Source organism: Gadus morhua, chromosome 16 (genome assembly GCF_902167405.1).
Source record: "Gadus morhua chromosome 16, gadMor3.0, whole genome shotgun sequence".
NCBI lineage: Eukaryota > Metazoa > Chordata > Actinopteri > Gadiformes > Gadidae > Gadus > Gadus morhua.
The window spans coordinates 19,385,126-19,408,823 of record NC_044063.1 but is presented as its reverse complement, the minus strand read 5'-3'; the positions used below and the strand labels follow the sequence as shown (position 1 = coordinate 19,408,823).

The 23,698-nt window shown below is 47.0% G+C and overlaps 1 protein-coding gene across 2 annotated transcripts; it reads left to right on the top strand.

The window, feature by feature from the left end:
- Window positions 1–565: 565 nt before the first annotated feature.
- On the top strand, window positions 566–20,217 carry tiparp (TCDD-inducible poly(ADP-ribose) polymerase). 2 transcript variants are annotated; one of them, XM_030381432.1, is made up of 7 exons: window positions 566–863; window positions 1,742–2,861; window positions 9,996–10,188; window positions 10,713–10,900; window positions 14,227–14,514; window positions 17,058–17,315; window positions 18,365–20,217. In XM_030381432.1, exons 2-7 carry the CDS (start codon window positions 1,765–1,767, stop codon window positions 18,552–18,554), a joined length of 2,214 nt encoding a protein of 737 aa, XP_030237292.1. In that variant the 5' UTR covers window positions 566–863; window positions 1,742–1,764; the 3' UTR covers window positions 18,555–20,217. The 2 variants fall into 2 exon arrangements, with proteins under 2 accessions (XP_030237292.1, XP_030237293.1); XM_030381433.1 differs by lacking the exon at window positions 566–863 and adding an exon at window positions 1,197–1,345.
- Window positions 20,218–23,698: the final 3,481 nt, after the last annotated feature.

Genomic DNA, 23,698 nt, shown 5'->3' with positions numbered 1-23,698 from the left:
ACGTGGAAAACATTGGCAACTAGCATGAAACAGAAACTTGGACGTGGAATAATGAACCTGGCCCTATACTCTTAAGGATACAGTCGACGTCTCATATTCTCGATGCACGATGCAACACATCCTTCATGATTATCCTTCTACCCTCCTTGCGTTTTGTGTGTGCGTGTGTGTGTGCGTCTCTCTCTCTCTCTCTCTCTCTCTCTCTCTCTCTCTCTCTCTCTCTCTCTCTCTCTCTCTCTCTCTCTCTCTCTCTCTCTCTCTCTCTCTCTCTCTCTCTCTCTCTCTCTCTCTCTCTCTCTCTCTCTCTCTCTCTCTCTCTCTCTCTCTCTCTCTCTCTCTCTCTCTCTCTCTCTCTCTCTCTCTCTCTCTCTCTCTCTCTCTCTCTCTCTCTCTCTCTCTCTCTCTCTCTCTCTCTCTCTCTCTCTCTCTCTCTCGCTCTCTCGCTCTCTCGCTCTCTCTCTCTCTCTCTCTCTTTTTCTTTCTCCCTCGCTCTCACTCTCTTTGGATCTCGCTCGCTCACACACCAAGCCCCGCCCATGGCCAGGTTAGCGGGCGGCGATTGGCCCTCGATGCGACTCCAGAACAGAGCACACAGCGTTCCCCGCAACAGCTGCGAGCTACCTTGTTATTCCTCCTCGTTACGGAAGTACTGAAGCCGGCAAAGGGGGGCCAGTAGAGAAACAGGAGAGGAGCAGGGCAAGTTATAAACGGCCGCATTGTCACACGGCGGTCCCGGACAACATTACGGCACCGGTACAAGTCGAGGACATCACCAGAACATTAAAGGCTTCTCCGATGTTCGTGCGGGATTATAAACACGACAGCGAGACGAGTAGAGGTGCCGAGTGGATTTTATTAAACAGGTAAGCGATGTTCTCGTCGTTTTGGAGGAAATGCATACGGGCTCATGGTGTCGAAACGAGGGCTCTCGGAGAGCTGCGCTATAATAAATTATCCAGTCTGCCTACTGCGGCGCCCATGCAGTGTTTTGGGAAATTTCAATACGAGCCAGCGGTAGCTCCAAGTAATCGCATATACGACGGTGCTATATGTGTATCCTATGACATACAACGTTAGATAACATTTTAAACGTTTATTCACGGCTCCCATCCTCTTTTGTTCGAGTCCCCCACCGTGTCCCTGTTTGCTGGTACGGCGGTAGCCTGTGTGTGTCTCTTTAATTTAGACAGCAGGCTACGTGCAAACTTGCTGGGGTAAGGATGTTTGAGCGGCACGTAGGCTGTGTATCAAGCCCCCGTGATCAAAATAGTCCTGAGACGTTTTGTTACCGTTTCACCCAGGATTTCTTTTTTCGAATCATCTGGAAAAGCTGTTTTTTACAATGGTAAACGTGGCCCGAAATGTAGAAATGTCGAAGTTTATTCTTGCCCCTATTACAAAAACGAAAATGTAACTAGGCCTATAATAAAGGTTTAATGACTTGGATAACAGCGGCAGGGAAGCGTTTCGATATCGGGCATTAGACCGTATGCTCGACTGACTGCAAACTCCGGGAAAGTAATTTGACTAGCCTACTATGTCTTTCAATATTTTCCCTTTACTGTTCGCTTGTCTTTTTTTCGTTTATTTCACCACTGAGACGGGGTCGATTTCTTCTGGTTATTTTTTTAATTATCAGAGACATGCCTTTGAATGTCCTAGTCCCAGATGTGCAATGGATTAAATGTGGTTTGTCTTGTATGACGCCTTTTCCCTCTCTCCCCTCCCGCTCTGGCTCCAGGACTGTAGGATTATAGGAGTGCCATGGCCACCATGGACCAAAGTTTGCATATTCTGCAGAAAACGACCGACGTCTCGAGCGACAAGATCGTTCAAGATGTGCCGACGGGGCTCGCGCTGGACATGAGCTTAAGTATGGACAGACGAAACGATTTCGCGGTTCAACCAATGGTCGGACTTCCGGACAAAATTCCCCTAGTTAAACCTTACTTTAAAAAGAAACACGGACAACGAAAACTTGACACCAAATGTCTACACCGGGCTCTCGAAGACCCTATTCTCCAGACCTTGCTGAGTACGGACGCTCTGGTCACAGGCGACGGAGTGTTTGTCCCCCACAGTCAAACGAGTCGGACCCCGGGAAACATATGCGCGGCGGCGGTGGTGAAACAAACATGTATCGGTCAGGTGTGTCTGAAGAATTCGGGGGCTGGCGGTGCGGTGGCAGGGTTGTTAGCCCACGACACCGACGCGGAAATGGCCGACACTACAGCGGAACTGGAAGAGACGGAGCGACGGAGAGTGGAGCGGCCAAAGCTCGCGGGACTAGCGATTCAGAGGGTCGCGATGGATTCTAACTCTGACAACCACTGCTTTCAACTGAAGCCTTCCCTAGGTGCCGTGAGTCCAGCGGCCGGGGGGACTGTTGCAATGACAACACCTACCCGGGTCACTCCCATAGTATCACCCCCACCTCCTCGCCAAGATAGGGGCATTAAAACCGGTGACCTCTTCGCCTCTGAAGCCTTGCGGGGGGCAAATTGCCTCCCCATCAAAGCGACCAGAGGCCCTCCTCCACTCACCCAGGCCTCTCAGTCTGACAAAGGAGTGATATTTCAGAATAAAAGTGAGGAGGCCTCATTGGACCTGGTCTTTGAGCTTCTAACTCAGCTTCAGTATCATACGCACCAGTCGGACGCGGTGTCCGTTTGTGTGGATTTCCTGCAGGGTCTGTGTGTGTACGGCAGTGACTGTGCCCACCACCATACTGTGTTGCCATACCACTGGCAGATCCACAGCAGCAGCAGTCACACCTGGCAGAGCATAGCGGACGAGTCCCAGGAGCAGCTGGAGAGACTGTACTGCAACCCAGACAACGAACAAGTCAGGCTCAAATTCAAGTGAGTATATCTTTGCTTCCCGAACCCTTTCACCCTGAAGGTCCTACCTTTACCAGGCCTACTTGTTACCACAACATATCGAGGTCCCATCCTCGATTGTTATGATGGATCACTGTTATCCTCATGATTTTTTTATGTATTTACTAGGGTTGTAACTGGGACACGTTAAACGTTGTTGATGACAACCATGTATAGGCTGACCTGGTCATATAAATCCTGATATTGACTTCCGTGGAAAATGTATGCTTGGTGTGGGATCACCGTGGAGAGAGAATGTATAGATTTCTTAGCTCTTGTATTAACAAGCTATAGCGTATGCGTGTGCTTGCTTGCCTTTTGGAACTGTGTACGTTGGAGCTTTTGTTGCCCTGTGTGTTTTGCTTGTGTTTATACAAATATGCCTCTGCTATGTATGAGTGAGCTCGTCGTTACACATCCTGGGTCTAAATGGTACTCTATGAACGGTGTTATTGGCCAGAGATTTTAAACCAGGAAGTGCAGCAAGCTAGAAGCTGTCAAGTCTTTTGTGTATTAGCGGTAGAGGGAGGCTGCTGGACCTCGCTAGGACTTGTGAGGTCAAGGCGGTGGGAGGCTTTCTTGCCCACATAGACACTGACACTTGCACGCGGTTTAGACTGCCTGGCATGCAAATATGCACGCACACGGGCATACACGCGTACGCACACATTATACAATTGTACCATTCACACATTTTAATTGCCTATGGAGGCCAGCGGGGCAGCCTTTTGTGTCTGTGTCTGAGTGGGAACACGCATTCAGATGTCTGTGAGTGTGTGTTTCAGTGTATCAGCATGTTTACACTTTATATTTATGTGTGCGCGCGATTGTATTGCTGACTCAGGTTTTCAACTGAAACTCTATGCAAAGTGCAAATTGCTCCACAAACAGGATTTGCACCTGTCACGTGAGAGAATTCTGTTGGCAGGGGGGGAGGTTATCTAATGTGTAACACATACCCTGTTCTGTAAAAGAGGAATCACCCTGGACGTCATTTTCCTGAAAGGAATTCTCAGGAGTAGCCTCCGTCTTTCAAGTTTATGTTTGGCTTTAGTTGTTGTGGACAATTGGGTGCCCAATTAGTAGTAGAAGAGTAATTATCATAACTATTTGTTTTACTTCTAATAAGAACTGGTATTTCAGACACCTAACGTGTGGACACATTTATCTTCAGAGAGGGGAATTGAGGAAACGCAACATAACAAAAACTCTTCCCGACATTGTTTGCACATTTACAACACCAAATACATGTGATGATGCTATGCAGTAAGGGAGAATGGTGTGAGAATGTTTTTTCTTTGGTCCTCCAATGACCTCATCTCTCGGTGTTTCCTGTTCTGAGCCGTTCGCCCGTAAACGTTGCTCATTATGCTACTACTTGTACGTGGACTAATGGGGCCAATTGTACAACCAGATTTTGAAAGTATGCTTCTGGGTTGGGCCTGCCCTCTTGATCGTTACTGTTGTATATCTCATCAAACCTGTATTGGGAGTGGGAAGGAAAACATATAAGCTAATGGTTTAGCTTTTATGATTATTCATGTCTGGTCTCAAATAAAGTTTAAAACCATCGATCATATAACGAGGTATGTGTGTCTTTGTATGTAAGGAAGGTGGAAGAGAAGAGATAGAGCTAGATAGAGAAACAGAGGGCAGGCATGCTCTTTTGCTCTCAGTGGGATTGGCTTTCTATAGAGATGCTATCCAACCTGTCTGTCAACACTAAAATACTCACGCACACACACAGAAATCATCTCTGACGTAACCAATGCAACCCGATAATATGGCTTGTGATTTAAAGAGCAGCAGATGACTAAAGAAGACCTAGTGTCACTCGGTATGGAAACAGACCTGTGCTGCATTCTGCTTATGTGCCCATATTTGATTTTATGTGTTGGGGTGGTTTTATAGATGTGTGTGTCTTACACCATTCCCATTAGGGGTGGGAATCTCTTGGCACCTCACGATTCGATTCCGATTATGAGGTCAACGATTCGATTCTGAAGCGATTATCGATGCATCTTGATGCAACTATTTTTTTTATGTACATTTCCATGAGTGATTTTCAAAAAAATATCTATACATCTGGGTTTGCTACTCAGAGTTTGCTAATCACTTCCTACTTTTGTGATGATCATTAAAGACATCAACAGATGAAATAACTTATCTAATAGTCCATAAGAGAGAAAGCTTTGTCACAAATATGACTTTCTATGAACAATGCAATAACCAATGCAGCCTGCATTATAACACAATATGGAAGAATGCAAAAAATAGGTTTCAGGTCTATTTTCTTTCTAATCTTTATTTTCTATGTCATTAAAGGAAAAGCTGCTCTTGAATTAGAAGGAGTTCTTGTGTCTGGCTGTGAATTTGCACGCATGCTATGCGTAGGCTGAATCGCAATCGTGTCGAGACAAATCAGATTGGCCAATACACACTGAAGATAAATTCAATGATTTTAAAATGACAAAAATTATCCCTCTCTGGCGACCAGAATTTTGCAGCAGGCAAAAAAAAGATAAAGAAAAAAAAAAGTTTTTTCTAATTATTATTTTTTTTTAATTCAGATTATTAATTTATCTGCATCGAGACAGAATCGTTCTAGCGAGAATCGCGATGCATCGAAGAATCGATTATTTTTCCCACCCCTAATTCCCATGTGTCCATGGTCCATGGCGTATTGTTAATCCCATCCATATGATAAGCGGGAAGGGAAGTCGGGCCTAATCCGCCTTAGTCATGAACCGGGCAATAAGCAGGAATGTCCCTGTCATTGCTCGTAAACGTTGGACTGTACCACTAATCCCATTGCCGCCGACCTGCTAGTCAGTGGTTAGATAGGATTTTTGCGGGTGCTTCTATGAGTCACACAGAAGGACAAACATTTTGTCTGATTCCTCCAGTTGGGGTCTACCCTTGGAAGATGGCTGTGTACGCATAGTTCATTTTGAATGAGTTATTATGGATGGTTCGATATCTTCTTAGATAACCGCTCTCTCTGGGTCTTCATCGCACTGCTAGCTGTAACCTCATGATCTGGGTTTCCGATTAAACGTAGAGACGGAAGAGTGGGAGACGTCGGGAGAGAAAGACCTTTTGCTGACCTGGTGATAAAGACTTGCGTGTCGTTAACTTCAATAAAGAGTCACTGAGCCCCGAGGGCAGGGCGACCTGACACAAAGGGTGCATGTGAGTTAATTTGTGTGTGTGTGTGTGTGTCTCGGTCTTGTCTGTGTGTTTTGTTTTTATTACACAAGGGTATTCCATATGACTGTTGTCTGAGTGATTATGCAGTTGAGAAGATAGTGTGTGTCTGTGTGTGTGTGTCAAAGCCTTGTTGTCCCTTGACTGTCGGCTTCCTTGCATTGGTTGTGTTGATTGCGTGCAGAATGTCGGTTTCAGATCAAAGGGGTGTGTGTGTATGGAAGGTACAGTGTCGGAAAGGCTGCGTGTATGATTCATGAGTTGAGGTCTAGGACACCGTGCCTTGTCTTACTCATCAACTAACTCAACCTGCAAACACACCTGTCGGTTCCTCTCTGTCTTGTTTTCATTAAGGGTTATTGCTTGTGTCTCTCTGTCCATCCGTTTATCTAATTTATCTCTGAAACAAACACTACTTTTTTTTAATTTAAATGGTGCTTAAAACATGTAGTTACCGTTCTGTTCTGAGCAGGGCTGTTCTATTATCGAGCTTGACGCTTGGTATTTGTTCAAGGTGTGAAATGTAATTCCGGGGCGTTTCACATTGAGTTCCAAAATGGTCCAGAAGAATCCTTACTCTCTCCCCAGGTTTAACAACCAAGGATTCCTTCCTCTCTCCCCAGGTTAACCACCTAGAGAGGGGGAGAGAGGAAGAGAGAGAAGGGGGGAGGGGGTAGTGTAATAAATTAGAGAGAGAGAGCAACAGACAGAATGACAGAGGGAGGACACTGCGAACCCTTCTCATCACACAGCCAGAGGGACGATCTTGTGCAGAGAGTAGGACAACATGAACAGGACATGTCGAGTCCACACTGTTCACTTCTCCCTCTTGCTCTCGCTCTCTTTTATGTATATATTTTATATATTAGGTTCATAAACGGTTGGTGTTTGGAAGTTGACGCTTCAATTTCAATGTGTGTGCCAGGTGCTCCTCTTCTTCTAAAAGGGTGTCTTACCTTTCTTTGGTTAGGTGTAGCTTTGTAGGTAAGCTGTGTCATCTGAAGATCAGTGCTAAACCTCCTTTATATCTACAATAAAGTGTCTCTCCGGGTTCTCCATCCCTGTCCGGCAAAGAGTTTAGAATCAAACCCTTTCAAGAGCTGCAAGGTTAAAGTACAGTGAGCAGTTGACACTGAACGTGGCTCCGTGATGCCTTTTTGTGTTTAGGGGTACGCTGTTTCCACGGAAATGCCATTCCTGTTCTCTAGTTCTCTCTAACTGCCTCTCTCTGTTTCTGTCGTGAGCTTTCCCGTTTGTTTGTGTGTTGTTGGTTTCCCTAAGTACAATAACTCCATGTCCAACTCTTTCAGGCAAAAACTTGTTTTAGCACGTTGGTTAATGAGTACAAACTTGAGTTGCAAGTTTTGGATCTATGGTTGTGCCAGTGTGGGTGTGTCTACAGTTATAAGCAGGGCTCCCAATTGGCTCCTGCACCAGAACCATAGATCCTCAGTGCACTTAATTTAACCAGAGGAATTTTATTTTTTGAACAAGGCTAACTGGCCTGGGAGAGAGGGCACTAAAAGAGAGAATGATTGTGTGTTTTTGTCTGTCTGTGTATCTGTTATGATCTTGTTAGTCTGTCTGATAGGAACTCAGTTTGTGTTAGGTGCATGGAATTGTGTTTTTGAAGTACATTTCTGTTTACATTGAAGAAACGTGTGTGTGTGTGTGTGTGTGACGTTTGTGTGTGACATACACAAGTATGCCCTTACAACAACACACGGAAAGCTGTATTTGTTTTGTCCGAACAGAGCGAGCGCAATCGAGACTAATGTGAAGCTGAATCAGGGGTGTTTGTTTGTGTAGTCATTCTCAGGAGGCTTGCAATCCTTTCTCGAGGAAAAATAATTCAGCCCAGCAGACAGAATTTTGAGTTTCTACAAAACATTTATTAGTTGGCAACACATCAGCCTGATTTCACAAACGGCATCGAGGGGCCAAGTCATTTTTAATGGCAACCACAAATAAAACAAGAGAAAGAGAAATAACCAAATAACCCAGAGAACAACAAAAAAGGTCCAAACCAACAGGGCGATGAAAAACTTAGAATTTGTGGTGGTCTAAGGGTGTGAAATTAGAAGCATGACGTATGACCGCTCAATTCTGGTCTCTGAAACACGGTGTCCTCTATGTTACTACAGTACTTCTTCAGAGCTATAGGGAAACATGGTTGTTTGTTACTCCCACGGGAACCCTCTGAGAGCTCTGCTGGGGTTGAATGTCAGCCCAGCCCTGAGACGCTGATTTGACGGTATGTAAGGCGAGGCAATGAAGAACAAGCGGAACAGAGAGGGGAGACGGAACAAAATGGTGGAACAACCGAGAACACAGAGGAGAGAACGTACAAAGTGGAGTGACGGAACAGTCTGTGTCATTTGCCGTAGGTTTTATTTATCCGACCGCTATCTGGCCCTGCCCTCCTTGCCTTTTTAAACCCTTAGGGTTATTATAACCCATCTATGACTTTTACCAGAGACGTTTAAAAAGATTTGAAAGTATGAGGATCAAGCAATCCATTGGGACACATTAAACCAATCCTAAAATCTGTTGTGACAGATTGTATGTTTAATTTATGTTGTATTGCTGTCAGTCAATATATCCTGTTGTGTCTCCTGTTTTTTACGGTTTATTCGCATAGCAGCACGCTTTTTCTACTGTGCTTCTGGTAATATCGGACTCGCATGTAAATATCAGTAACCCATTCCTGATTCATACTGGGACATACAGTCATACCATGACGTGGCAGAAATGGCCTACACAAATAGCTTGAATGCGGTAATGGGTGTGTTTAGTCCGACCGTGAGATGGCTGAAATCTTGTGTGTGAGGAACTGCGTGTTTGCTTGTAACCCAATGACTTGTTTTGCTGAAGTATAAAAACTCCGCTTCTGGTGGAATCCAGTAAGAGGAAGCTAAATGTAACCTCTGTATCACAGCGTCTCACTTCTCCAGGCCATTACACTAATGAGTTGACAGAATCACACCCTCACTTCCTCTTGGGTTTTCTGTCCATTCTCATTCTCTTCCTATCCCTGTTAAGATGATAGTCGATGTTTTTTGTTGGGAAATGACACACACACACACACACACACACACACACACACACACACACACACACACACACACACACACACACACACACACACACACACACACACACACACACACACACACACACACACACACACACACACACACACACACACCCTTTGACACTGCTTCCAATTAGTTTTCCAGCCCAAAAAATCAATTAGCCCATTAAACATTTTTGAATGTGCTTGCCCTCTTAAGCCTCAGCATGTAAGTGAACAGTGTGCATTTGTGTGGAAGAGAGAGAACACATTAATCTACTACAAGGCCTCTGGCAAAACCATTCTAGGTCAGACATGGCCTGATACCATTTACAAACAGACACACATCCAGACCTTTGATGCAGACATCAGGAGTTAAGGTTAGCATGGAAAAGAGCCAAATCTCGCTGGTTGTTTTGACACACTGAGATTAATAAATGGTGCAGTGATAGCCTAGTGTTGGTCTGCCTGTTTTTTTTTCTAACTAAGATAAGACAACCTTCATTTCAGGGCTTACTTTGAATTTGGTATTGTACGCTGCTTGTCAGTAGAACCCCAACACGGCAATGAGTTTGATGAACACACTTTTTTGTCCAAGCCATGTGTGTGCCTCGACGGAAGACCTAGTGACTAGCTTCGCGGATGCTTCCGGTAGCGAGTTCAGAGTGTGACTGAGCCGCCACGGGATCCAGTAACAGGAACTTTGAACACCGCTGGCTCTCCGTTTTGTACCTTTTTGAGCGGATAGCATCATGTTGACAGTGTGATGGCTCTATTGCTGCTGTTGTTGATTTGACATCAGCATGGTGGTAACTTGGAATGTGTGTGTTCTCTAGGGGTCGAGTGTTCTCCCTGGACTTCGGGGCCTTGCTGGTGTGTGATATGGAGTTTGACCGTGTCCGGAGGCTGTCCACGCCCCCCAGCCCAGCGAATACACCCCCAAGCCCCAGCCCCAACCCCGTCCCAAGCTGCCACACCGTGTGGAAGTACTACTGCAGAGACAACTTCGGCTGGAGGGAATACTCAGAGGTGAGCCGTGTGCATGTGTCACTCTTTTGTGTGTATATGTGTGGGTCACTCTTTCTCTGTGTGTGTGTGTGTGTGTGTGTGTGTGTGTGTGTGTGCACTCACAGCCACACATTAGCTCTTCTCACAGCAGTTAATTGACTTACTGCTTGAGTAGAATCAATTTGTTCACACACACATGCAGACTCTGGAATGCACTCACACAACCAGTGCCTTCTTGACACAGCGGCTCCCAGTGCCATTTATTCTAACAAATCACTTAAAATCAACTGTGTGTGTGTGTGAGAGCTGGTTTGTTTGACATTTGATCACTTTGTGATTTGGCGATGACACATGTTAGCAGCTTGTCTCTGCTAAGTGAAGGCTCCTGCCATGCTTCAATGTCACTCCACCTCACCCAACTCCCTCATCCCCCTTCACCAACACACAAGTGCGTGCATGTGCAGTGCAGTGCATACAGGGCCGTCAAAATAACCCTCTAGTGTTTTAAATAAGCTCAATATCTCTTTCTTTTCTCCCCCCCCAAGCCGGTGGTGAGGTTGATTGAGGAGGCAAGCGGCCGCGGGCTGAAGGAGGTGCGCTTCATCACACTGCAGAACCAGTACATCCTCAACATCAAGGAGGGCTTCCAGCAGAACGCCGTGTTTGGCTTCCGCCGGCAGATCAAGAAGCGCCCCATGTACACGTCGTCGGTGATGCTGTCGCCGCACCTGCAGTGAGTACCGACAATGACGAGGGCTGCGTCGCAGCCCCATTAGTAGACTTGTTTGTTATAAGCGGCGGGTGACGAAGACCCTGTTGGATGTTCTGGTAACGCCTTAATGCTATGGTTGCTCACTGAGCTGAACCGCTGTCGTGTATATTGATTCCTTATGATGCAGAAATACAGAGGGTGCCAGCTAGAGTCAAGCTAAGTCCATAAGATATGTGTTGGTTGTCTTTGATTTGTGTTTGTACAATCCTAAGGAATTGCAGTGGTACTACTTTGGCTAGACACTTGCCCCCCGCTGCCAGTGTATGAGTGAATTGTGTTTGGTGCCGTTTGGTACTGTGTCTGATTATCTACAAAATATCTGCAAAGTTACGACTTCTCGAGGAATCTTCTGAATAAATTCATACTATCTTTGCTATCGAGAGTCTGAGTCAAAAGGCACAGCGTTCGCTCCAGACAAACAGATTTGGAACAACCCCGCAGTTATGTAACAATGTAATCATGTTATCCTTTATTAACACCATAAGCATTCAGCCATCTGACTGCACACTCAGTATGTAGCGCATGTTCCTGCATTAGCTTGTGCGGCTTTTTTTCCCCATCAAGTGCAGTGTGTGTGTGTGTGTGTGTGTGTGTGTGTGTGTGTGTGTGTGTGTGTGTGTGTGTGTGTGTGTGTGTGTGTGTGTGTGTGTGTGTGTGTGTGTGTGTGTGTGTGTGTGTGTGTAAACACATGCACGCACACTCACTCACTCCCCTCTCACACTCTTTCTGTGCCAGTGGGCATGTGATACACTCTCTGAGCTCTCCTTGACACAAACACTAGCTAGCCCCGGAACACAATACCGGCAGCGTAGCGGCTTTCTTGCTCCCCGAGTACAAATGTTTCCTTCTCCTCAGCAAGGCCCTCCCAACACACACACACATACACACTTTTGATCTTTGTATTTCCGCTGCGCATTAGCATTAGCAAGCCCGGGATTACATTAGAAAACGCCCCGTAAACACTCCGATCAGATATTAGCAGCAGCAGCATGAGTCACCGCAGAGCCCACTGGCCCGCGCTACCGCCGCAAAACCCGGCTGCTACGAACAAGTCTGAACCGGGGAGAGAGAACGCAGATAATGAAAGGGGGGGGAGTGAAAAGGAGAGATAGGGAGAGAATGAGATGAGGAGAGTGCATGGGTGTGAAGGCAGGCCAGTTTAAATTATTTCTGTTATATAAAAAAAAACAGTGGCTAAGGGCCCTTAGGGCTGCAAAGGCATTCCTCTCAGTTCCCCGCACACGGGACCTAGAACAGGCCGTTCCCACCATGTGCCCCCAGCCCAGTGGACAGAGGGAGAGGGGGGAGCGGTGACGGAGTGGAGTGGGTGATTGAGGCTGCAGTGTGAAATATGACTGTGGGAAGATGGAATGTGGAGTGGAGCATTTGTCCTCGGGACATTTTCACTCGTTTTCCTACTTGGATTCAAACCCCATCTAGCAGCCTTCCTGCACTCGTCTCCTGCTTCCCTCCCCCCTTCTCCTCCTCTCCTCCCTCCTTCACATCCCATTTTCTTTTTCAGGTACGTACGTACGTGTGTGTTTGTGTGTGTGTTCGGAACAATCTGTGCCAAGCTCAGGAGGTTCAGGTCATTAGCTTGATTGGTCTCTCTCTCTCTCTCTCTCTCTCTCTCTCTCTCTCTCTCTCTCTCTCTCTCTCTCTCTCTCTCTCTCTCTCTCTCTCTCTCTCTCTCTCTCTCTCTCTCTCTCTCTCTCTCTCTCTCTCTCTCTCTCTCTCTCTCTCTCTCTCTCTCTCTCTCTCTCTCTCTCTCTCTCTCTCTCTCTCTCTCTCTCTCTCTCTCTCTCTCTCTCTCTCTCGTGTCTTCTTCCCTTGTTCCTTCTTTTTCTTCCTTTATATCTTGGTTATTGTCCCATTTCTCTCTATCCCCCACACATACAGTTTCTCTGTATGCGTGTCTCTCTGTCACCGTACTACCATCAGGCCCCATCATTCTCTTGTTATCGCTTGCTTTCATTTCACACTTGTTTTCTTCTGCACCCCCCCCCCCCCCCCCCCCCGGCCTGGGATCTTTTCAAAGCGCGCTCAAACGGGATTGATCGCAGAGATATCTCGGGGCTGGAGGGACGAGATAAGGGAGGGGGTTCATCATACCAATCAAAGTCTCTTGACAACACACCAAGGACGAATCACACACACACAACACTTAACAAGTGATGGTGCCAACAGCATTCAAGACTGGCAGCCACCATAACGTGGCAGCCAAACTGCCGTTATTGACTCAAATGGGAGACTAGTTATTTTTGTCTCTCTCTCTCTTTCTAGCTGACACGTCCGTGACAGCTTTACAATGACATTCTACTCCCCCCCCCCCCCCCCCTCCCCCTGCTCTCATTTTCCTTGCCCTGCACATCATTCTCCCTCTCTCTCTCTCCTCTATCTCTCTCTCTCTCTCGCTGTCTTTGTTTGTCCCTTGAGCTCTGCCAATCTTTTCAGTGTGTCTTACTTTCAGTCAGCCTTCTGTCTGCTCCTGTTTTTTTTTCTTTCTTTCTTTCTTTCTTTCTTTCTTTCTTTCTTTCTTTCTTTCTTTCTTTCTTTCTTTCTTTCTTTCTTTCTTTCTTTCTTTCTTTCTTTCTTTCTTTCCTCCTTTCTCTCTTTCTTTCCTCCTTTCTCTCTTTCTCTCTTTCTCTTTTTTATCTATACATTAGAGAGAGAGCAAAGCGTGTTAGGAGTCGTGTGTGTGTGCGTACGTGTCGGGCCCTGGGAGTCGTATTCACAGACCCCTGACACCCCCTTCTGCATGGTGAAGGACTGATTATGGTGAGCTGATGTCATTGTTGACAGTCGCCACGTTATGATTTTATTTGGACGCGCCACACTCGTTCCCCCGCGTCGGTTCAGTGCGTCGGACAGCCAGCGATGTTTATGTTGAGATGCCGCGGTGATTGGGGGCTGGAGGGGAGCGAAGGCAGATGTGAGCTAAGGAGCTGTGTTGTGAAATGTCGTGTCGTGGTCGAGGCTGTGAGACGGTGGATTCCCATCTTCACTAAGGGCTGGAAGTGGTTAAGTGGAGAGAAAAAAGCCCATAAAACTGGATTTTGATTGTGGCGTTCCCATTACACATGTGGCAGTCTTTGTATTTGTTTGCTGGTTAATAAGGTAATGGGAAACAGCGGCTATAGTGTTAGCCATTTTAAAAGACGACCAACCACGGTTTCCTTTCAATGTCAATATTTGCAGAAAGCTGTCTCGTCAAATTGTGATGTCTCCATATCTCTAACGTTCCCCTTTCTCTCTCTCTCTCTCTCTCTCTCTCTCTCTCCCTGCAGGACTCTAGGCGCCCTCTCCTCTTCTCCTCACCCCTCCTCTTCCGTGGCCGAGCAGCTCTCCAGCCCTCTCCCGCTCTCGCCCACCACTTGCAACCCCCCTACCCTCTTCCCCGAGACGTGGTTGCCCATGGCGACCAGCCAGGACTTCCTGCAGGTGCCGGTCTCCCGCGAGGACCGGAGCTACCGCACGGTGTACAGCCTGTTCCACAAGACGGTGTCGGAGACCAAGTTCAGGATCCTCAAGATCCTGCGGGTGCAGAACCCCTTCCTGTGGGAGAAATACAAGAGGTCAGTTCCTGTCCCAAAAGGCCTGGCTGCACTTCAGCGGCAGTCACTGCAGCGCGGACTTTCCGCAAACATGTTCCTTTTTTGCTCTGGGAGGTATTGCAGAGTTGGCGTAGTCATTTAGCAGAAAACTACAAAGGCTTTTTTTGGTTCTTGGAAAATAACGCTTTGCCTCGGTTTCCTTGAGTGGGAGAGATAGCAGGCGGCGCTGCAGAAAACATGATGCCAGTAGAATTATTAAGGGGAGAAAACCGCTAAAATGTTGGGTTTGCAATTGCTCATGAGTCGTTGCACTTGTGTCAGTAGTTGTTGTGTGCGTAGGCCATATGGGTTTGACGTCTGCACATTGAGACATTGGGCTGATCACGATGTGGATGATGCAAGCAGTTGGAAATTTGCAACTTGCTTTAAAGAAATGAAAGTTTCAATCCTTTATAATTGGCATTGTGAAAATTGTGAGTTGTGGATCTTCATGGAGTCAGAACCACAGCATTGGAAACAATAGACCATTGACACAAATTGATAATTAATTATGTTCTCTGGTAATCTCAATTCAATTTCAAAAGGGTTGGCGATGTCGTAGATACACACCGGCCATTTGCATAATTCACCGGGTTTTTCTGGCAAAGATCAAATGAGTCCCTGACTCATTCCCAAAGTAAAGGAAGCATGCTCACCGGCCGCCTATTTAAGGATGCTACGTCATAGAATGCCGACTAGCACTGTTCCAATGTTGAGAATGCTCGGGATTTCGTGCCCTTTTTCGCGTCCTTTATTTTTGAGAATTCCGAGATTTTTCAAGGATGCATCGATGGATCCTCAACAAGCCAAAATACTTACAATTCTTTGCGTTCACATCATCACATGCTGTGCGGGGTGTTTACAAATTGCGTCTGGAAACCAATACACATTGCTTTAAACAAGTGAAGTTTTTCAACATTTTCAGAAATATTTTGTAAATGCAAAAAATGTACCTGTGCGATTTTTGTAACGTAATGATAGGCTATATTATGCATGGGTTGATTTGTTTTAATATGTAAGTAGCTGATGTTTAACCAAACTACTGTCGCCAATAACAATTTCAACAATTAAAATAATAAAATATTTACCACTGGAGCAGTATTAAAAAGCGGAAGCGGTAGCGCTTCCACACTAGCAAGTCGTTCTAAACTCTGAACGCTAGGCAGCACTCTAGCCAGCACTCTAGCCTCATCTCCATAGGACGGGACTAGCAAGGAAGTGCTCTTGCCAGGTTGCAGCCTTCACTTTGGGGAACAGCCCCTGCCTTTCAGGTCGCGGGGCCGGCGCATCAGCTGCACAGCAATTTAGTAAATTGAGCACAAGCAGGAGAGATACAGTAAGAGAAGAAGGCGGAGGCAGTCAAATGAGACGCGTGTGTTGCGTGAGAAGGAGATGAGTGTGTGTTGAAACGGGGGTGGGTGCAGAGCGATGATTTAGCTGCTGCTGGTTGTTCCTGTCGTGAGTGTTGTGTTAACCGCTCTGGTGGGATGTGTGCTGCCATTCTCATCAGCTGTGGCAGTCAAGCATCACAACAACTGCCACCGCATGGTTTCATTCTGACCGTGTGTGTGTGTGTGTGTGTGGGGGTGTGTGTGACTTTGTTCGCTTCTGGCTCTCAGGAAGTGGTACCCTGCCGCGTTTCAGTTTCCTTTTCTCACACGATGGTTGTGGTGGAATGACTCAGGTTAGCAGAGGGTGTGTGTTAGAGCAACTGTGTTTTGTGTTTGTGTGTTTGTTCTAGATACGCGTCATGTGCCTGCCTTTGCATGTTGGCGTTTCGGAGCACTGGATGTCGTGTTGTTACATCTGTTTTTGTGTGGTTGTCTGTTGACCCGATTTGCTCATGAGGATGACGTGTGTGTGTGTGTGTGTGTGTGTGTGTGTGTGTGTGTGTGTGTGTGTGTGTGTGTGTGTGTGTGTGTGTGTGTGTGTGTGTGTGTGTGTGTGTGTGTGTGTGTGTGTGTGTGTGTGTGTGTGTGTGTCAAGTCACAAACTAGGGGCTCATTTGAGGTCAGTTAGGGGTCTGTGCGCGTGTGTGTCTGTGCACCGAATGAGCCATGGCAGATAAGCGTATGGAATGGCAGATGTTCAATTCAGTTTTGGCACAAACTAAATAATGTTAATAGTCCTTCCTCTTTTAATGGCAAGATGGCCTCCGGCAAGGTTACAAATGCATAATGATGAGTTTATCCTGGTGCATTACATATTTCTGTCAGGCACGCCCCTGAAAAGTGGCTCTGTGCACCTAGACGTCCAGAATCCTAAGTAGTAATCAAAAGAAGATCATCACCCAGCAGCACCCTGAGCATTCAGTGACATTGTAGTGGCTCTCGCTCTCGTTCTCTCTCTCTCTTTCGCTCCCCCCCCCCCCCCCCCCCCCTTTTTTCTCCCCAATGTGCCTATATAATGCCCCTTCTACAGCCACTGTCGCCCTGGGTCGGCAGCTAATTAGTTATGTTGTCCGAGCCATAAAGTCGAGGCTCCCCTCACCGTCTCACGGCCGTGTGTCTGCTCCGCCCCCACAGGAAGAAGGAGTACATGTCCCGGCGGCTCTCGGAGATGGACCGCATGCTGAGCGAGCGCCACCTGTTCCACGGCACCTCGGCCGACGTGGTGGAGGGCATCTGCAAGCACAACTTCGACCCGCGCGTCTGCGGCAAGCACGCCACCATGTTCGGCCAGGGCTCCTACTTCGCCCGCAAGGCTGTCTATTCCCACAACTTTTCCAAGCGCTCGCCCAAAGGGGTCCACTGCATGTTCCTGGCCAAGGTCCTTACGGGCAGGTGCGTAACAGTGGTGTGTGTGTTTAGGATACTATATGGATTTGACTGCAATAGCTACAAAATGACATGCGTTGGTTTTTCGTTGGACCATGGCATTATTCCGCGGTTCTGTCCCATGACCACAGCGGTCACGGTTATAGCGCTGGCATTTTAAACCACTGCATGCATGTACGCACGCGTGCATAGCGTGCCCATATCCGACCGAATTCCCGTCAACGCATGCCACTTCACTCCCACACCGTACTTTTTGTGTCTTTTAAGCCATCCACAACGTCTTAAAAAAGAAGCTTGACGAGCAAGATGGCCTGCATTGCACGCATTCCATGTGCATCTATGGAACGCTTGCCTTTATGCCTTTTAAATTATTGTCTAAACCTATAGGGTATGTAATGACACTGGGGGACATGAGGGTTAGGAGGCGGAAAGGTTCTCAATGTGTTTTTTGCATATGATTATCTATCGCAATCAGAGCCGCGTTGTTTATGATATGGACTAAAGGGAAGGGAATGCAAAGGGAGACAGGCAGTAGTATGTATTTTGTAGTCTTATTTACATGAAACCTGGAAGTTACTTGAATTGAATATAGCCTGTGTTTGTGTGTGTATTTGTATATTAGGTTAGATATATGGTACTAGATAACAAGTGACTTTTGTTATTCGAGAGTTAAAGTGGAAAGAGACGGAGTAGGATAATATTTGGTTAAACAAAGGCAAACCATAAAAAATGTAAATTCCGATCAATTTAAAAGCCTATTCGGATGAAAGTATAAACCAAATTGAATAAGAATAATACCACAATTGATAATAATAGTAATAATAATAACTATTCCAATTTTTATTTCTTAAACCTGTAGAACAAAATGCTTACGAAATGCACTTAAGGGAATGCGTCATTGAATAGAAGCATCATCATGGCACCGGTTTGAAGGGTTTATCCCCACAGTCTCTGGCCTCATGCAAACTCACCCTGGGGACATGCGGCTTATCTCTGAACCCTGTGCCCTCCCTCTCTCTCTCTCCCCCTCCCTCCCTCCCTCTCTCTCTCTCCAGGTTCACGGTGGGTAACCCGTCCATGCGGCGGCCCCCGCCCATCAGCCCGCGGGACGCCTCCAGCGACCTGTACGACTCGTGCGTGGACAACTGGGTGGACCCCCAGATCTACGTCATCTTCAACGACGACCAGAGCTACCCCTACTTCATCATCCAGTACGAGGAGGTGCCCTGCACCGTGGCCGTGTGAGCGACGGGACCGGGGCCGGAACCAGCCCCCTCCCGTCCGCTCCCCGCCCCCGACGCCCACCCCAGCCCGGAGCCTGGGGGCCGGTTAGCATTTGGATACGCTGTGAAAAACGCAACAAAAAAAAACAGGATACAAGACGAAACAAAAAGAAAACAAATGGATGCTTTAACCCGCCGTGGAACAGGGGGATTCTGGGTAACGACGGGCTCTGGGGAATGCTTGACATTTTATGATCCAGAGAGCATCTACAATAACAAGTGCTCCGACTCCTGGCCCAAATACGATGTGACCCATATATGCACTGGACAGACGCACAGCGGAGGATTTCTGCGGCCTGCGCCCGCCGGCCGGCCCGTTCTACAGACCGCAGCACGTACAGACGGTCCACACTCTGTTGGGATGGAAAATATTGGGACTGGACCTTAACCAACGTCTTTACCAATGACTTCTCACGGAAACCAATCCCTGTTACCGCACCCCATCTGACCGGGGTCAAACTGACTCGGAACAAACTGGATTGAACCGGTCCGGACCCGACCCGAACAGACGTCGTCCCCCCCCCCTTCCCCACGAATATCCTGTTCGCTAGTAAGAAAATAAAATAAAAATCGTAGTACTGTAAACCCACCGAATGAGTGAACTTCTATCTAGAGGCTGTAACAAAGGAAACCATCATCACCAATGCGTAAACTAGTACTCGGATCGTTGACTCTGGCCGCCCCCCCCCCCTGTAGGTGTGTATGTGGCTCCTCTACGTCACGGCCCCAGCCCGACCTGTTCTACGGGTTGGCGACCCGTGCCGCCGCTGTGAAAGACTCGACCGGCCCAGCTGGAAGCTCCTCAAGAAGGCTGTACTCAAACCACTGGAGGCCTGCACACCTAGCTACCACGGTGGTGCCATCCAGCCCCCATCCTCCCCCCTCTGGAAGAGAGAAGTCACTGACAGTGAGAGTGGGTCGAGCCTTACCTTGACCTTTTTTTTTTTTTTGTTTTGTTTTAACATTTTGTTTCTTTTTAGTTCTTTTACTGTGTTGTGTGAGTGGATCTCTGGCATTGAGGGCAGCCGTTCTGTGGCCTCGTTTTACTGCACAATGGAGAAGTAATGTTTGACTGGGGCCTGGCGTTCAACCAGACATTCAGGTCGTCCCCCCCCCCCCCCCCGCCCCCCCATGTGAGGTTTTGCATACAGCCAGTACTGTTCCAGTAGGACGTCCTTTTGTCTTTCTTTTGTTTTTCACCCCAATGTCAGCATTTTGCGTTCCTCATATGGGATTGAAGAGTGTACAGTTTCACTGAGTCTTGATGCTGTGACAGCAGCAGTGTTTCGTCATTTAAAAAACAAACTCGCTGAAGTTCGTATCTCCCTCCTTACACCCGATATCTCTCTCTCTCTCTCTCTCTCTCTCTCTGTCTCGATCTGTCTCTCTCTCTTTCCCCCTCTCTCGCTCTCTCTCTCTCTCTCTCTCTCAGAACACTCTCTCTCTCTCTGTGAGACGGTAGATCTTTTTTTCTTTTTGGGGGGGGGGGGGATGAGAGAAACTGTACAGATGTTCTCCTTGTTTATATTTGAACTGTGTGCCTTTTGTTCATAAAAATGTTTATTTATGTTAGTTTAATGTAACATTGATTAAAATAAAGAATTATAAAACATAAAAAAAAACGACCCTTCTGTATCTGGTATCTTTTATTCATTTAGCAAAGCAAACAGGCTCTGAGCAATCATGGTAATATTCCTGAGTCAATAAGAAGATGCTAATACCTTGGAGAAACAAAGGATGTGTGAAGGTGTTATGTCTATCTAATGACCCGATGTTTGTTTCAGACCTGGCAGCGTTTCATTAGTAATGGCTTCCAAATTCCCCCACCTATTTTTTTTAAATTGTTATGTTTGTAACTTTCCTTCACATAGTTCATTTACTTTCTACTTCTAACTCTGTGTCCCTCTCTCCGTCCCTTAATGTCATTGTTTCCTTCCCTCTCTCTTCCTCTCTTTCGTGACTGTATTTCTGTTTGCTGTGTCAGCCTCCGTGGCTAATGGGCTCCAGAGCAGCAGGGCCTTGCTAGCGCAGGTAGCCTTCTCCCTGGCCCTGAAGGCAGGCATGCTTGGGTAACGAACACCAGGCCTGTCCCCGCCCCCAACCCGACTCTGGAGCTCATTTCACCATCATTCTTCTGACGGACTACGCCCCCCTCCTCTCTTCCTAACCCTTTCCATTTCACCGTTTCATTGGTCTTTTTTTTCTTTTTTTTTTTTTGCTGTTCCCTGTAATAGATAGCGTTAGTAAATGGTATTGATATAACACTGCACCCTGCTTTAAGTACAGTCATCCAACACAACAAGCACTAAAGAATACTACAAGTCAAATATTGACACAATTCTCTGTCTAAATCACCCTTGTATGGGAGACCTCAATGACATGGTGCACACAATGTAGGTTATATTTCCCACCTTCACGAACGCGAGCAGACCTCTGTGACATTTGTTTCACAGTCCTCCTTTCACTAAAAATACAACATTTTTCACCATAGCAAACAGTTTTTATCCCTGCCTGGCATATCATTTGCTTCCAGTCTGCAGTCTCTGTGTCATGGAGTGATGTTGCGCTGAGCTGTGCTTCTCTGTAGTCTGATGGATCGGGGGGGGTAGGGGGTTCATAGAGAGATGGACAAAGGAGTGGGGGAGGGTGGCGGGGTGGGGGGGGGGGGGAGGAGGAGGAGAGTCATGCTGCTCCTGAGTGTCTTCTTTGCAAGCTGCATGCATGTCTGCACTGGGGACGGCTTGCAAGATTGTGCAGGTTGGCATGTGACACGCACATCGTTTCTACCTCTCCCACTCTTTCTCGGTTTCTTTTCATTTCGCTGTTCGCATGTTAGTTTTCCTCAAGACCTTATTTTCCCCAAGTTCACTTTTTATTACGTTTCATTGATTCCATGTCCTTGTTGTTCTGTTCGGTTCTTTGCTCTCTCTCTCTCTCTCTGAGTCGTGCAGCGGGCACTGGCAGGGGTTGTATGCCTGACTGCCCTCTAAGAATCACTGCTGGCACAGACACCGTCCCCCTCGCCGAGCCAAGGGAGGAAAGGGGTGAGGGGGCAAAAGAAAGAATTGGCAGATGACTAGAAAGGAAATCTAGGCAGGGGAAGGGATAGGGTGAAGGGGCTGAAAAATGTGTGTGTGTGTATGTGAGAGATCAAGCTAAAAAGGGATTCATTGAACTATAGCCTGAGAGCGACCGACGAAACATGAATTATTCAAAGCATTGGATTATTGTGTGAGACGCTTGACGCAACCAAATAGCCATCTTTCAGACATGCTTTTGTGTGTGTGTGCGTTTGTGTGTGTGTGTGTGTGTGTGCACGCACTTGGGCACCCATATATTTTTTTTAATTACCTGTCTGCAGGTCAGGACTGCTTATATGCCTGAGAGATTAAACCAGGCCTGTTAAACGATCAAAGCGCTAAACCATGTTAGATCTCATGAATCCATCTGGAGTCTTGTGACCATTGCTCCGCCCCCTCATCAGTGTGTGTGTGTGTGTGTGTGTGTGTGTGTGTGTGTGTAAATATACGCAATCACATTCATTTGACTCCAGCTTATTAAAACAATGGCTATGTTCTCCGTCATGTTTCGACTGGCTTCCATCGCTTGGTTTTATACTGTTGTTTTTTGTGTCATCAGTTTAATCCTTCTCTACACACACGCACGCACGCACACACACGCACATACAATTTAGTGTTCATGCAAGATCTTGCAAGAGGAAGCATGTGGGCACACACACACACACACACACGTGCGTCCGTGTGTAACTGGATATCTGCAAAAGCTTTGGTCCATGTGAACCCAATATCTGACTGTAATGCTTTCACACGCATACCCCCACTCACACATGGACACGCAAATGTGCATGCATGGTGGCGAACACACATGCGCACAAATACACACACGTACACACACGTACACAAAACATCCTCCCTTAAGCCCGGGTCCATATTGCTCCAACCATGCCCAGCTGTAACCAATGAACATTCCAGTTGTTGGGGCTTCCCCCCCACCCCCCTCTCCTCTTCCCTCGCCATCATTTCATATTTCTGCCTTAAGCCTTTAAGAGGGCCAGCAGCCAAATATGGTCAGGCTTGTGTCGTGAACTTTGAACAACCTTCTAAACCGGTGCAGAGATCGTGACCCATAAGACCCTACCCGGGGGCAGGGCTTTAGTGGAGGCTTCGCACGGCCAATAGAAAGAAGCCTGGCTGTGTCCGTGTGCACGCTACGTGCCAGATGCAGAGTTGCAGGCTGGGTCGGGGGGCGGGGAGGTTTCTGTGACCTCTGCTTGTTGTTTCGGTTCTTCTTCTGTGACCTTGCAGGTTTGCCGTTTGACTCGGGGTGTCGACTGACTGCTGTCAGTCGGGATTTCCTGAGGGGTCACTTTTGGAGAGGTGTCATGGAGAAGATGTGGAAAGGCTGATTACTGTGAGTATGACCAACGTTGTTTACATCCTGCAATATCGTGCAATACACCACTCACCATTTCATCTCTTCATCTCCCCCCACCATATTGCTTGGTCTTCTACCCTTTAGTTTTCAGTCTCTGGTGACTGTAGGGAGTTACTCTTGTTTTCCCTCCCCTCCTCTCGCTCTCTCTCTCTCGGTTGTGCTCCACCGGTTTCGCTGTCATCTCCTGTTTATTTAATTGGGCCTCAGAAGACATCAGACAACCAGAGAGGAGGACATGAGACTGACAGAAGAGGAGGAGAAAGAGAAGGAGGCGGGGTAGTAAGCCCTCCAAACACATGGGTTGGAGGAGAGAGAGTGAAAGAGATGGAGAGATACTGAAAAAAAAACAAGATGGGGTAGAGAGAGCTAGAGAGAAAGAAAGATAATTAACCATTAGTAGTTCAAACAGGCGGGTAGATTCAAATCATTATTTGCCTTGACTTGTCTGTTTGGAGAGCAATGTTCCTTATGTATGATGCCAATTCGTCTCTGGTTTCAGGCTTCATGAATAGTGCAAATACAAGGTAGTACGGGTAAATTAGAAAATTAACAAGGCTGACTCGTCGGAAGAAAACCACCAGACAATGGGGATGGAAATCCACATCTCTGTTACTGCTGTTATATTTCTTCTGTATTTGCAAGAATTAAACC